This window comes from Photinus pyralis, unplaced genomic scaffold (genome assembly GCF_008802855.1).
Source record: "Photinus pyralis isolate 1611_PpyrPB1 unplaced genomic scaffold, Ppyr1.3 Ppyr1.4_LG8, whole genome shotgun sequence".
NCBI lineage: Eukaryota > Metazoa > Arthropoda > Insecta > Coleoptera > Lampyridae > Photinus > Photinus pyralis.
The window spans coordinates 18,569,607-18,583,604 of record NW_022170819.1 but is presented as its reverse complement, the minus strand read 5'-3'; the positions used below and the strand labels follow the sequence as shown (position 1 = coordinate 18,583,604).

Genomic DNA, 13,998 nt, shown 5'->3' with positions numbered 1-13,998 from the left:
GAAAATTCAAAGGGCTGTAACTTTTGAACTACTAGCCCAATCTTGGAACTGTTTGAAATTATGGATTCTATAGGCCACATTCTATAAGAAAATGTTTTTTCCCGGGTCGATCTGAGACAATTTTTTTTGTGGGCTTCAAAAAAAGGCAGTTATAACCTTCCTTTTTTACCAAAAATCGACTGCACCAAAATTTCTCGGGAAAACACGTTTTCTTATTAATTTTGGTGCATAGAATCCAAAACAATTCGTACTTTTCAATGTATCTGTATCTAGTATTCGCTTGCGTAAAAGTATTTAGTATTCAAATACCTTTGATTTGTGTAAAGTATTTACTATTTAGTATTCAAATACTTTTTGAAAGTATTCCGCCCAGCTCTGACCTCGACCGCGTTCACTACTTGCGTCAAATTCTCGAAGAAATAAAGAAAAGTTGTTGCTTGTGCATAAGAATAAAAAGCCTTGGTGATAAACCAAAAATAAAAAGTGATAATAGCGGCATAGGTAAAATACGTTGATCTGTGTGTTCTGTGAATATGTATAAATAGAATCATATGGAATTGAACAAGTCGCGTATCGCGAATAAAGTTGATTTAAGTGTACCAATATTAACAAGTCAGTTTCACCATAAATCCATTTATTAATGGACATCCCAATGAGCGGCGTATTATTTTAATGACTGCTGAGTGTTGCGTGTGTTGCGCTTATTTACGAAAAACGGGATTGGGACTAACATCGAGGTATTTGAACACATGAGCGGCGCGGCACATCGGGTTATCAGTGAATAAACAGAATTTCGTACAGTTTCGTACGTAGTAATGAATGCTTTATTTAATAAATTAGATTCTCTTATTTTTAGAATTACTCGTTACATTGTTTTCTAAAATAAATTTAATTATCTGGCCAGCAGGGATATTTTTTGTGTGTAGCTAGGAATTAGGTTTTTTATTCTTTTAGAGAAATGTAAGAATTGTTTTGATTTCATTAATCATCCCAAAAAATTTTGAACTTGGAAGGTGTAACCATCCCAGCAACCTTCAATCTCTGAAATCTTGAGGTTTCCAAATTAATTTTAGCTCAATTTCACTTTAAGGGTTTAAGTTAAAATGTACGAGTACATCCATGTTTGAGTTAATACTTATTACCATTGAATAAGTAAGATTCTAAATCAATGAATATACAAGGCTTTCCTTTAACAAACACACGCGGCCCTTGTGATATTCATAACCTTCCGTTTGCTTTATGAAACGATATCACTTTACTAGGTGCATTATTTTTACTGTTATAACCTTAGCCACTGGTCGCTCCTGTCCGAAACAAGCTTGGCATTAATAGAGAACTATACACCTGGCTGGGTAGGTGTAGGTTCTACTTGAAATCAGTTTTTTTTGTTGCGTTTGTCAAAAAAATCATGGCAGTCACGTTCCTGATAACACCCGGTACTCTGACCTACGAGAGTAGGTGTGATTCATCCAAGGTTTTTTGGGTACAGATCGAAAAGGATGGCACAAAGTTCCGTTTTGACTCCATCATTCAATCTGCACCCTACCCAACAAATCGTGCAAACCGGAAAACTCCTACCTCTACAAAAAAGTGAACAGATCTCAAAAATGGGTCTTTACGTCAATATACATCGTATTTTCTGTGAATCTTGGCACGTCTATCTTAATTAGGTATTGTATTATTGCCAAGGCTTTGAACTTGTAATAACTGAGATAATTAATATCGGCCTTTTCCAATACTTTTCGGATAAGGCAATATCGATAATCGCGATAAGCTAGTGTATAAGCACCAACGTTCGCAAGGAAACTTCTTTTCAGCTAGTGATATGGAAGTGGGACTTTCTATAGTGCTCATCGCGATCGCTGCGCTGCCCCAGGTGAGATAACTGCACATTTCTTTGATTCAAACCTAATTTCCATGTTTTAGCTTCTTGCTGTACCATTTCAACCAAGTAGGTATATTTTTTAATTGGGTACAGTTCCAATAACATAGCGTTCAAATTAGGAATCAGCGATGGAATGCTGGCCAAACGGGGACAGTTCCCATGGCAAGTTATAAATCGTCACATGCTACCACCGTACGGTGAAGCGTTTTGCGGAGCTTCCCTAATTTCCGATCAATGGGTTTTAACAGCCGGACATTGCGCTCACGGGTAAGCTCGTTTCGTGCCCGAACAAAGGACTTAGCCTTGCGCACATTCAGGGCCAGCTCATTTGACATCTCGCTGGGAACGCTGATCGCTGATTACGAAGAAGAGGAGGGCAAAATTGAGATAACGACGAAAAAGGCAATTGTTCACGAAGCCTACGACCCATTGCTGCTATTGAACGATATCGCGTTAATTGATTTGGGTCGCAAAGTGGGATTTACAGGTACGTCAGTGTCGGATTTTTGCAAAGTTCACTAAAGCGGCATGTTACAGATGTAATATATCCCATTCGTTTGGCCACCAAGTATCTAAACGCGAATGTCTCGGTCACGCTCAGTGGATGGGGGAGAACTTCAGACGGTAAGCGAATTTCAGGCCTCCCCTCCGTGACGAACCAATTTTTGTAGATACGATATTGACCTCGCTATATCTCAACTACGTGTCGCTTACGACAATAGGAAATGAGAAATGCAAAGAAACTTTCGGAAATTTTATTAAGAATGAAAATGTATGCTGCGTTGGTGAGCACAAGAAAAGTGGCTGCAAGGTAGGGTTTAGATTGCGCTCCAAATAGTGCATCGTAATTGCTTCAGGGTGACAGCGGAAGCCCTTTGATGGAACAGCTAGCTGATGGGTCATGGATTCACGTAGGTGTTATGAGTTACGTACACAAGGAGGGGTGCACCAAGGGATACCCCTTTGCCTTAGTGCGAACTGCTAGCTATAGAGAATGGATTAGGAACAAGTCAAAAATTTAGACAAGATACTTATTGAAATAAAACCGGCAGAAGCTTTAATATTTTTTTTATTATACCTGAATCACAATCTCCGTTTTAAACACTCAAATGCGTGCGAAAAAGGGCCTTTAAAACACACGTGCTTTAAAGTTGCTAAGTAACGATACTTCAAGTATGACTTTTGAAACTGTCATCTGGGGCTGACATAAAAAATCCTCTTAGGTCGCTTTCTGTAAATGCAGAACATTTCTTTGGCTTTTGTACCTATCCTTTGGTTGAAGCTTTCACAAACGCGCGTAATTTAGGGTATGCTTCCAAATCTGTTCCACTTTTTAATCGCAGCATTTCTTTAAAGTTTTGAATGAATGCACCAAAATATAGAAGATTTAAATACCTTTGCCATTTCCTTCATATAAGCTAGCATTATGGATGCATTTAAGATGTATTCGTAAGTAACTTCCTATTCATCCATGGAAACAACTTTTCATATTCTTTATAATAGGCTTTGCTGGAGTTGGATTTTACACCTACTAACGTTTGTTTAGATTTTACAACAATCGATTTAATGGACGGTGTATTATCTTTTTCAACGGAAATCGTTTAATTCACAAACGATGATTTTTATAAGCAAACGTCAAGTGACATTTCCATGGCAATCGTGAAATTACGAACACCCAGCCCACTTAATTAGACATGTATTCGAGTATAACGTCAATATGACTTCATTGTATTTCCTATTTTTAAATTATACTGCAGGTATAATAAAAAATACTATAAGATACACGTGTATAATTGGTCTTTAAAGCACTTGCAACGTTAAAGGCACTCCGCTTTGCGTCGTGCCCTTAAACTCGTTGCGCGTGCTTTAAAGACTTGATTATACACTTGTATCTTAATATACTATTCTAATACCTTGAGAATCACATTACCTCTCCTTCATACAGGTTCGCCTTTTCAACTAAACGATGATTCGCGATGCGATTCTTCAACTTCTAACCAAATGTTTTGCACCAACACTCAGGTTATGTGCGCCTTTCTTTTCGGAGTAATTCAAAATATCTAAAGGAGGTGCTAACGCCTCTCACAATCACTGATATAGCTGCCCAGGTTTTGTGCGCCTTTCGTTTCAGAGAAAATCAAAATGTTCAGTTGGGGCCCACCTTAATGTTGTTGTGGGTTAAGTTAAGTTATCGGGTCGGAATGACTTCCCAGATGAATAGCGCTTTTGGTTAGAAGTTGAAGTATGAATTGTTTGATTGTAGGCAGAGCTGGGCAGTATTCAATTTTGTAAATACTTTTTGGTATTCAAATCCTTTAAAGTATTTAAATACTTTCTAATTAAATACTTTTATGGAAGCAGTATTTGTATTTGTAACTCAAATACTTTCACAAATATTTAGTATTCGAATACTTCGCATAGTATTTGAATACTTAACCTTCCTTTTTTTTTTACCAAAAATCGACTACTCCACCAAAACACTTTCTTATTAATTTTGGTGCGTAAATCCAAAACAATTCGTACTTTTTCGAAGACTTCTCAAAGTTATAGACTAGAAACTTTCGAAAGAAAATTCAAAGGGCTGTAACTTTTGAACTAGTAGCCCAATCTTGGAACTGTTCGAAATTATGGATTCTACAGGCCACATTCTATAAGAAAATTTTTTTTCCGGGTCGATCTGAGACAATTTTTTTTGCGGGCTTCAAAGAAAGGCAGTGTATAACCTTCCTTTTTTACCAAAAATCGACTACACCAACATTTGTCGGGAATACACTTTTTCTTTATAATTTTGGTGCGTAGAATCCAAAACAGTTCGTACTTTTCCGATCAGACTTCTCAATCAAAAGTTATAGACTAGAAACCAATTTGGAAAGAAAATTCAAAGGGCTGTAACTTTTGAACTAGTACCCCAATCTTGGAACTGTTTGAAATTATTGATTGAGTGACAAGTATTTGAATACTTTTTACTGTATTCGAATACTTTTCAAAGTAAGATAATGAAATACTTTTCAAAGTATTCGAATACTTTTGAAAGTATTCGAATACTTTTGAAAGTATTCGAATACTTTTGAAAGTATTCGAATACATTCTAAAGTATTTGAATACTTATTTTTTTAAGTATTTGAATACTTTTCAATGTATCTGTATCTAGTATTCGCTTGTGCTGGACGTAAAAGTATTTAGTATTCAAATACCTTTGATTTGTGTAAAGTATTTACAATTTAGTATTCAAATACTTTTGGAAAGTATTCCGCCCAGCTCTGATTGTAGGGCAAAAAACGTATGTCTTTAATCATTATGAGTGTTTATTTTTCATTAGGTTGCTTAATTACTTCCGAAAAACAGATATCGCTAGGGAATCTGGGCATTATATTGCATTTAATGGGCACGATTAAGTGCATAATTACATAAAACATCAATTGTTTACAATCTTTTGAGTTTTCATTTTACAACTCAACTGTCGACAGAGCGGTGGGGTAGTCTTGGCGGAACGGAAATGAACCTCGAGCGCCACCAGGAGTTTGTCGATATTTAGTCTGGTCAAGGAAAAACAAGTAAAAACATAAATTATTTACAATCTTATGTGGTTTTATCTTACAACAAACAAAGAAAACAAACCCCATTTAGAATTTTCCATTGAATACAACACCCATAACTATAACCGTTTTCAAGTAATCAATTTTCAAGGTATCGTCTGGTCCGTCATTTTGTTTAAGTCAAGATTACTTAAAAACCATAAATTGTAGATATTGACATATGGGTATCAGAAGAACTAAAATTTCACGTAGAATCAAAAAACGCAATAAAAAATAGAGGTTGCCGTTTAAAATAACGTAGTGACCAGCGACCCTGCCAGCGACTTTTGGTATTTTCGGTGCCATCATTTTTAAAATATTTTACATCGATTCGGATTTCAGAGTAACGTCAAAGTACAAATTTTCAAAAACCAACCTAACTTACCTAGAAACGTTTAACTAAATCCCCACAAAAACACCGAGTATACGACAATATACAGATCCATAAGCCATGGGTCTTTGAATTATCACAGATTCTACATCACACGAACCTTTCCCTAATAGTAAATTGGTACTAAATGGTACTAAGCCCATACAGCACGATACCCAGTACGCGCCAGTACATCAGTACTCTGTAATGCTGGATGTGTAAGCATAAAAGTGTCCCAATGAAAATTCGACCATCCTTATCTGGAAAACCGAGAATTTTTCGGAGAATTTCCAAAACAGCTCAAATTTGTTTTTGAGGGGGATGGAATATAATAAAATACACACCAAAACTCCACCCCTGTGGGTATCACAGCAACCCCCTAAAGAATTTCAAATGGCATGTGGGGGACACAGCAAATTAAAGGAACCAACCATCCACATTATTTCTTTGCGATAAGTAATTTGAAACAACAAATTGAATAAATCGGCGAACTGTTGAAAGGGAACACTCGAATAAATGTCACTTCGCAAGAAAAATTGTACGTCGCATACGTTCGACATTCTTCTAGTTTGCCATGTTGTCTAGGGCCGGCTGTAGTCTTTAAAGTCTCGTCAAAGTCTCTTCAAAATTTATAACTTTTGATCTACTCGTCCGATTTTCAAAAATAATCAAAAGCATACATTTTCCCTATGTTGTACCTGTGTTGTTGTAGGTACAATCGCAATGCGGCCTCACACAGCCCATTTAAAATCCTTGAGGGGGTTGCTGTGACATGTAAAGGGGTGGAGTGTTTTTATTTGTATATTTCTTCCCCCTCAAAGGCAAATTTGCACTGTTTTGGAAATCCTCCAAAAATCCTTGATTTTGCAGATAAGGAGGGTCCAATTTTCGTTGGGCACCCTATATATACTTAAATGTTCGTTTAATATATCTTTAAAGTTATCACACATACATTTACTACCTAGGAAGTACAAAATCGTACTGAGATTTAGAAGGTAACCTACTAGTGTAATCCTTGAGGTATCAGGAAACTGAATATATATTTAAGTACTAAATGGTACTGCTGTTTGTTTATATCCCGGTTATCAATTTGATTGATTGAGTATATGTTGAGATCCCAATAGGTACTTAATAGTACCATGGACTAATGTCTATGATAGTACTGTTCCATAATAATGTGCTGGTTATCCTTATCAATATCCAGTGTACTGGCTAGCTTCCAAGTACTGCCAGCCAGCACATCAAAATATCGGCATTCTTAATAGATGGCAAATTTTTTTGTCATTTTAAGATAGTACTCAAATCAAACGGTACCAAAGAGTACTGATTCTGGTACTGATGTACTGGCGCGTACTGGCTATTGTGTACTGGCTACCTTCACGCACGCCTACGCGTAAGCAGTCTGCGTAAATTGTGTAGGTTTCATGTGTAATGGAGTAAATACCACAATCCAAAATTTTCTTCCACCACCCAAAGCAAGCGATCCAAATAACATCCCTAAACAGGTTTGAACCATCGATTTGAACCCCTGACTTTGTATTATTAAATAACGAAAGATATCTGCCGATACCTTTAACAAAATTTGACAAACTGCACAAACCCCATAAAATTAGAGAAAAAAAACGATAAAAATTAATTTACGTACGCTATAAATCCTAATTAGAAGCGAGTATTGAATTTGCAAGTGTTTTTCGTTCAAACGAATCCGTAAGAAGGGTGCGTACCCTAATCCCCGAGGAATATCGCAAATAATTCTTATTAACATATAGCTTACAATTCTCTTAAGTGTTATAAATCAATACGGATCAATGGTTCATTATAATAGTTGGCATGGTACACTGGCCTACTAACGAGGGAAGTTAGAAAGGGGATCTGACCCACACTACGTCCGTCCATTTAATATAAATGACTCTCGTTGGGTGAATTATAATCACGTTTTCGCGTCGCATTTTTCAATCGTGTTACGCTTTTAAATGCGCTGTTTCAATTTTGATTAAACGCATGTGCATCGGCGAACATTGGTGTCCATCAATGCCTTAGTAGTCGTCGGTACCTAGGAGTAGAGTGTCAACGTGAATATGTTTTCTATGTATTTGCATGCTTGTAGGAGATTCATCCACCGCCGCACCGTCCTTCAAGACTTGGGTTCAAAAAGCTCCGAAATAAGGAGAGCACCTGGATAAATATTTTTACTTCGCAAATAAATAATGAGATCTGTTCTCCGAACTTCGATACCTTAATCACTGCCCTTCGTGTAATACAAAACATGAGCACAAAGAAAATGGCAAGTCCTAATTAAACTAAGTACTTGTTGCTATTTTCGGAATTAATGAACGGGCGTTTGTATTTCAATTTAAAATACAGACCTTTTGCTAGAAATAAAAAAAAGGTTCTTTAAATATAATCCTCTTCAGATGTCTGTGAGAGTTTAACGCAATATACAAAACTTAAACTGAGGTAAACACAGCGCGTAAAGACCTCTGGCAGATTGTCTTCCCCGTTTTTGTTGTCTCAAAAACACGCCTACTTTATACCTTTAAAAGATGTCTAAATATTAGGCGCCTCGAATTAGATACGTACACGATTTTCCACTTTTTACTTTTATGTACATTTGGGAATAGGTATTGCATTAAGATTGTATGAGAGCTTTCTCATTTTTGTGTATGTCCGTGTGTCACTTTTGCTTAGCAGTTTTCATCTGTGCCCAGAAGATAAAAGCAGACGTTTAAGCTAACTCTAAATACTAACGTCGATCATCCGTTTAACTTAATTTGGTAGATGCTTTATACTTTAAGTGATTTTTAAGGAGAAGGGTATGCAAGACGTGTATAATTAGTTGACAACGCCTTAAAGTAACTTTTCGATGTCAGTTTGTCGAGTAAGTTTTGGCACCCAACGTTGACTTTATTGGTTCAACTTTACTTGGACTCTGAAAATAAAAAAATCTTATGATTGCCCTTTAATTTTTTTGTTCCATTTCGCACCATCCACAATAATTGTAGCGAAATCAATGGCGTAGCTATTTAAGTCTAGCTGTCGCTCAGAGAGTAGCAATCGTAATTGAAATTAGAGTATTCAGATGTACTAATTGAGTATAAATCATAATCCAGCTTATAGTCCAGTCAAATTACGGTTTGGGCTGGATGTTGCGATTTTACTTAACGAAACCAAGTGTATTCTATGTATACTCGTACATTAAAAAATCATAGTCCCTCGGGCCGGTCCCGGAACATATTGTTCTAAACAAAAAACGAAGAAAAAATGGCCAAATGTCGTTTCTTTTCGCATTTGACTTATTTATCTCCTCTAAGAGAAAAAATGAATAGAAATGAAATTGTTAGAATCGAATTTTCTATAAAATGGAACGTTCATTTTCAAATGTTATTGTTTTTTATGGAAAAAATAAAAAAGTAATCCCGAAAATGTACAATGTGTTATTACTAAGTAAAATTCATTTGATCTTTTTGAAAATACTTATTTGGTCACTTCTTTTAGTAACAAAACAATATGACAAATCCGATCACCATAAGTTTTATAGTAATTGCATAATTAAATAAACAAATTTACGCTTGGTCTTTCAAACTGAATCACTCCCAAAGCGATCTCATTTTTTTTTACAGATGGTGGAACCCTAAGACCTAAGACCATTTCCAAAAATTGTCCCGATGATTCTTGCAAATCCACGGATTGTGGAATTTTTTTAATTACCTAACAAATGGAATAACTTCCGAAATATAACAAGAAAGCTAACTCTATAATAGGTCCTTGGCACTCTGATTAATAAAAATCATACATTTTGTTCAAATTAAAGCATAAGAAAAGTTCAAGCTTTAAAGAATCGTTCGATGCGACCCGGCTTGCAAAATCATTTTTGGTTGTCTGGAAAACAAGCCCAAAGTCAAAAGCTGATTTCTTGTGAACTATTAATCGGATTTGGACGTATTTTCTTTAAAACTAGGTCTTTCCGAGAGCTTTCCATTCGCCTATTTCTTATTTTTGGAAATGGTTCCATTTGTTAACTAAGAAAATTCTTCGGATTTTGGAAAAAAAAATCCGCAGTACGTCGGTTTGCAAGAATCATCGGTACAATTGTTGAAAAAGGCTGTTTTAGGGTTTATTAACTGTAAAAAAATTTGAGAACGCTCTGGGAGTCGCGCAGTGTGAAAACCATAACATCGTTTTTTTAATTTGTTTATTTAATGAATCAATGACTATGATAACCTATGGTGGTCGGGTTTGTAATATGGTTTTTTTATCAAAAGAAGTGAGCAAATACGGATTTTCAAAAAGATCGGATGAATTTTACTTAGGAAAAACAGATTGTCAATTTTCGGGATTCCTTTTTTTTACATTTTTCTGTAAAACATTTGAAAATTAAAGTTCAATACAAACTGTATCTTATAGAAAATTCGATTCCAAACAAATTCATTTCTCTTTATTTCCCTTAGAGCAATAGTTAACGAGATAATGAAGTCAAATGCAAAAAAGAAACGACATTTTATCAGTTTTTCTTCGTTTTTTGTTTATAACAATATGTTCCGGGAGTTACCGGTCAGGGGGACTATGATATTCGGATTCAGCGGATTTTTTTACATAGAATACACTTGGTCTCGTTAAGTGAAGTGACAACATCCAGTTTAGACTACTTTTGGAGCTAATTTCACAGACTCAGCAAACACACTTTACGTTTAAAAACGGTTTTAAAGCGCTTTGAAGGGATAAATTCGGTATTGGTAGTATGGTATACGTTTTTGTGTAAACCTACGTTTAAAATACGATTTTTATTCATATATAGAAATATAAATAAACCGTTTTTTAGCATTCGTTTTATAAACGTATATAACACCCCTTTAATATACCCATATAAATCCTATATCAATGGGAAATAATAAACGCATAATATTCCTACAAGAATACAGCTACATCCCCCGGACATTTATGCGTATTATATCCGTAGGGTTTTAGTCTACAATATACGCTTATTATACGGAACTGTGCTGCTAGGGAGACTATTAGCACACAGTCAGACCTGCAAATATTTTTTTTAAAAGAGTATTTTCCGTATCTAGTTACTGAAAGTATCTAAGATACTTTTATCTTGAGCCAAAAAGTAACTGTGTTTTATATACTTTTGTAAAGTATCTTATACAAGTTACTGTTCTAAAGTATGTAGATACCACGAAAAGTAACTAAGATACTTTCAGATTATCTTAGATACTTTAAAAGTATCTTAGATACGAAAGTAACGAAAATTTTGAACGTTTAATTATTTTACCTGTACTAGTCAAGAAAATCTAAATTTTAGGGCTATTTTAACATTAGAAAGTTGATCTTTACCTGACTAGTACTGTAATATTTTTGCCTGATTCCCATTACAGTCCTAGTACATGCAAAATAACAATTAGATCGTTCATTGAATAAGTTATTCAATCAACGATTGGATATTTTTAAATATTAATATACCTACAGAAAGGATAATGGTCTTTTAATTACTAACAATTAATGGAATATGTGTGGAAGTAATTATTCCTATAGTTTTGCGCCAGTCATTAAAGGCGTTTTAAATAATCTATCTAAATATTATAAAAAACCTGTACCACTATGTATGATATAAATGTAAAATTTTGGTTAGGTCATTAAATGTTATTTGAAAGCATTATGTAAATGTTTAGGTTTTTGTTTTTTGTGTTTCGTTAATTTGGATTACAATCCAATAAAATTTTGTAGAGTAAAGTGTATCCATGCCATATATATGGACATGATGCATTTGGTATTAAAAAAAAATATATCTATGTTACTGTGATAAACGGTTTATTTAATCAATAATTATTATTTACTACATCTACTTTGAAAATGGTCTTACTTGATGTTCCTTTCGTTGGTATTGAAAACTCAATTAAGCATGTAAATTTGGACACTTATAAAGAACAAAATATCGCCAATTTTTCCAATTTTGACAAATTTCGCTAAAACCGTTCGTGAAACGGGATTTGTCTTTCTCATAATTTATTAAGTCTTTCTAATGAGCCGAAGATATTTAAAATCAGACAAGTGGTTACTAAGATAGAAGCGTTTTTCCGAATTAACGTATAATTAATTGCGAACATAATAATAATGGATAAGTTAGAGGAGGATCCACCGGCCTCCCTTCCAAATGTGATTAGAAGGCCAAACTGCTTTAATCATAAATAGCTTAAAAATGTTTTTTGAATATAAGGGTTGGTTTTATAATATTCATAGTAGGGGTACCAGATAATTAAAATTAAAATACAAAAACTTTATAACGAGTCTACACTTATGTCACGTATTTAGAAATAGAGACTACTTGCTCACCCTAGCAGGTTGCGCCTTCTAACATCTGAGTGTTTCATATTTTCATTACACAAACCTTCCGACTTATCATCAAATAAGTGTTTTCAACACTAAAAATTTGATATTCACTCGTATTTTCAATTAATTTGTCTATAAACTGAATTTCATTTACTACTTTTATAAAGTGTTTGGATTATTTGAATTAAAACTAGGAAAGGTGTATTCGTTTTCTTTATACAGAGTGGCCCAACGAGAAATATACAGAGGGCTTTTAGGGTATTAAATTTAAAAATTTCGAAAAATCCTCGAACAAATCACGAACCCAAGTCTTCACCCCTCTACGTAGGGAGCTTAACCCCTAAAATTTTAAATGGAATCCTATGGCAAATGGCACATTAGAAAGCAGATTAGAAATCACGATTAAATTGGCTTTCAAATAATGTGCCATTTGCCATAGGATTCCATTTAAAATTTTAGGGGTTAAGCTCCCTACGTAGAGCGGCGAAGACTTGGGTTCGTGATCTGTATTCCAAAAGTTGTCCCCCTCGAATACAAAATTGACGTGTTCGAGGATTTTTCAAAATTTCTAAATTTAATACCCTAAAAGCCCTCTGTATACTTCTCGTTGGACCACTCTGTAGTTTAAGCGCATTTAAGATTACACTAAAATGACTTTAGTTAAAGTTCTTCTGATCCAGTATAAACTAAACTTGGTACAAAAATGTCTGCTCGTTCCATCTGTTAGTTCGTCCGCTGTCTCCGAAAAAAGTTGTAATAACGCAACGTGACTTTCGCTTATGTGAACCAGCTTAGACAGAGTTTGAAGCATCAATTATATATCTTTGAGCAACAGGCGCTTTAGTTACACCAATCCAGCGACACAAGACACGCATTTGTGCGTTTCTATTTTCTAGTCGACATATTGTGAACAATCAAACGCTTTCAATGGTAATTTATCAGCGTAGTACGGGGTGTATTAATTTAGTATTAAGTGTATAGCGACGCTGACCAACAGCGCGAACAATTAAATAATTCCTCTATTGTATTGTAGCCGTAAGCTTCTGATATTTGTCGAATTTATGCGATCCGCGTTATGCTCAAATTTGTCCTCCTTTAATCGTACCCAGATTGCAAAGTTATTTTAATGGAAACGGTCCTATTGTAGGAATATATTCGTAATTAGGACGTGATTTCTAAAGCGCGAATTTGTATATTATGTCGCAAATAAATAATGTCTATACGTATTGCCATTGGCCGAATAGGATTTATTTCAGTAACACAAATGTCCAATTATTGCAAAGTTATTGTTGCGTCATTTCGTCGACAAGCAATTAATCTACAATATTTGCTAGCATTAATCATCATAAACACAATTAATAAAACCCTTCGACAGGCAAGACTACACAAAACACCAGTACCTACGATAATTCTGAGATTTTATTTTATCGACCTAGTATGCGCTCTTGTACATCCAAATACTTCTTTTCAAACTGATTTTTTAGCGTAATATAACAAAGTTGGGCTAACGCTTATATGCTCAATTTTCCGTCGTCTGTCTGTGTGCTATCCGTCTGTCTGTTCCATCGAGATCTCGGCCCCTACGAAAATTTTGTCACTACTACAGCAAAATGTTAAAAATTGTTTATTATTTAAGTCAGAAAAAAGGCTAGTTACTAAATTTTTAACATTTTGGTGTAGTAGGCGTTGACAAAATGTCAAAATAATTTGTTCTTGTAAATGACATATTGTGCCATAAATAATTGTATTCGTAATAAAATATGCTGCTCAATGCAGTACATGTACTCTTTTTCCGGTCCATATAAAAATATGAAGTTGATGATAGTTTTTCAAAGAGG

The 13,998-nt window shown here is 34.8% G+C and overlaps 1 protein-coding gene across 2 annotated transcripts; it reads left to right on the top strand.

Annotated features, from left to right (window-relative positions):
• Positions 1 to 1,780: 1,780 nt before the first annotated feature.
• LOC116178960 (collagenase-like) lies at positions 1,781 to 2,946 on the top strand. 2 transcript variants are annotated; one of them, XM_031498625.1, is made up of 7 exons: positions 1,781 to 1,876; positions 1,927 to 1,951; positions 2,005 to 2,152; positions 2,203 to 2,372; positions 2,423 to 2,509; positions 2,557 to 2,696; positions 2,743 to 2,946. In XM_031498625.1, the coding sequence occupies exons 1-7, from the start codon at positions 1,826 to 1,828 to the stop codon at positions 2,905 to 2,907; spliced, it is 786 nt and encodes a 261-aa protein (XP_031354485.1). In that variant the 5' UTR covers positions 1,781 to 1,825; the 3' UTR covers positions 2,908 to 2,946. The 2 variants fall into 2 exon arrangements, with proteins under 2 accessions (XP_031354485.1, XP_031354486.1); XM_031498626.1 differs by having other exon boundaries at positions 1,821 to 1,876; positions 1,927 to 1,955.
• Positions 2,947 to 13,998: the final 11,052 nt, after the last annotated feature.

What these genes read in the sequence shown, in the direction of transcription:
- LOC116178960 (XM_031498625.1), top strand. Translation starts at nt 1,826, where the DNA reads ATGGAAGTGGGACTTTCTATAGTGCTCATCGCGATCGCTGCGCTGCCC. An exon ending in TGCTGTACCATTTCAACCAA is followed by an intron (nt 1,952 to 2,004) that starts GTAGGTATATTT and finishes CGTTCAAATTAG; the next exon opens with GAATCAGCGATGGAATGCTG. An exon ending in TCGCAAAGTGGGATTTACAG is followed by an intron (nt 2,373 to 2,422) that starts GTACGTCAGTGT and finishes GGCATGTTACAG; the next exon opens with ATGTAATATATCCCATTCGT.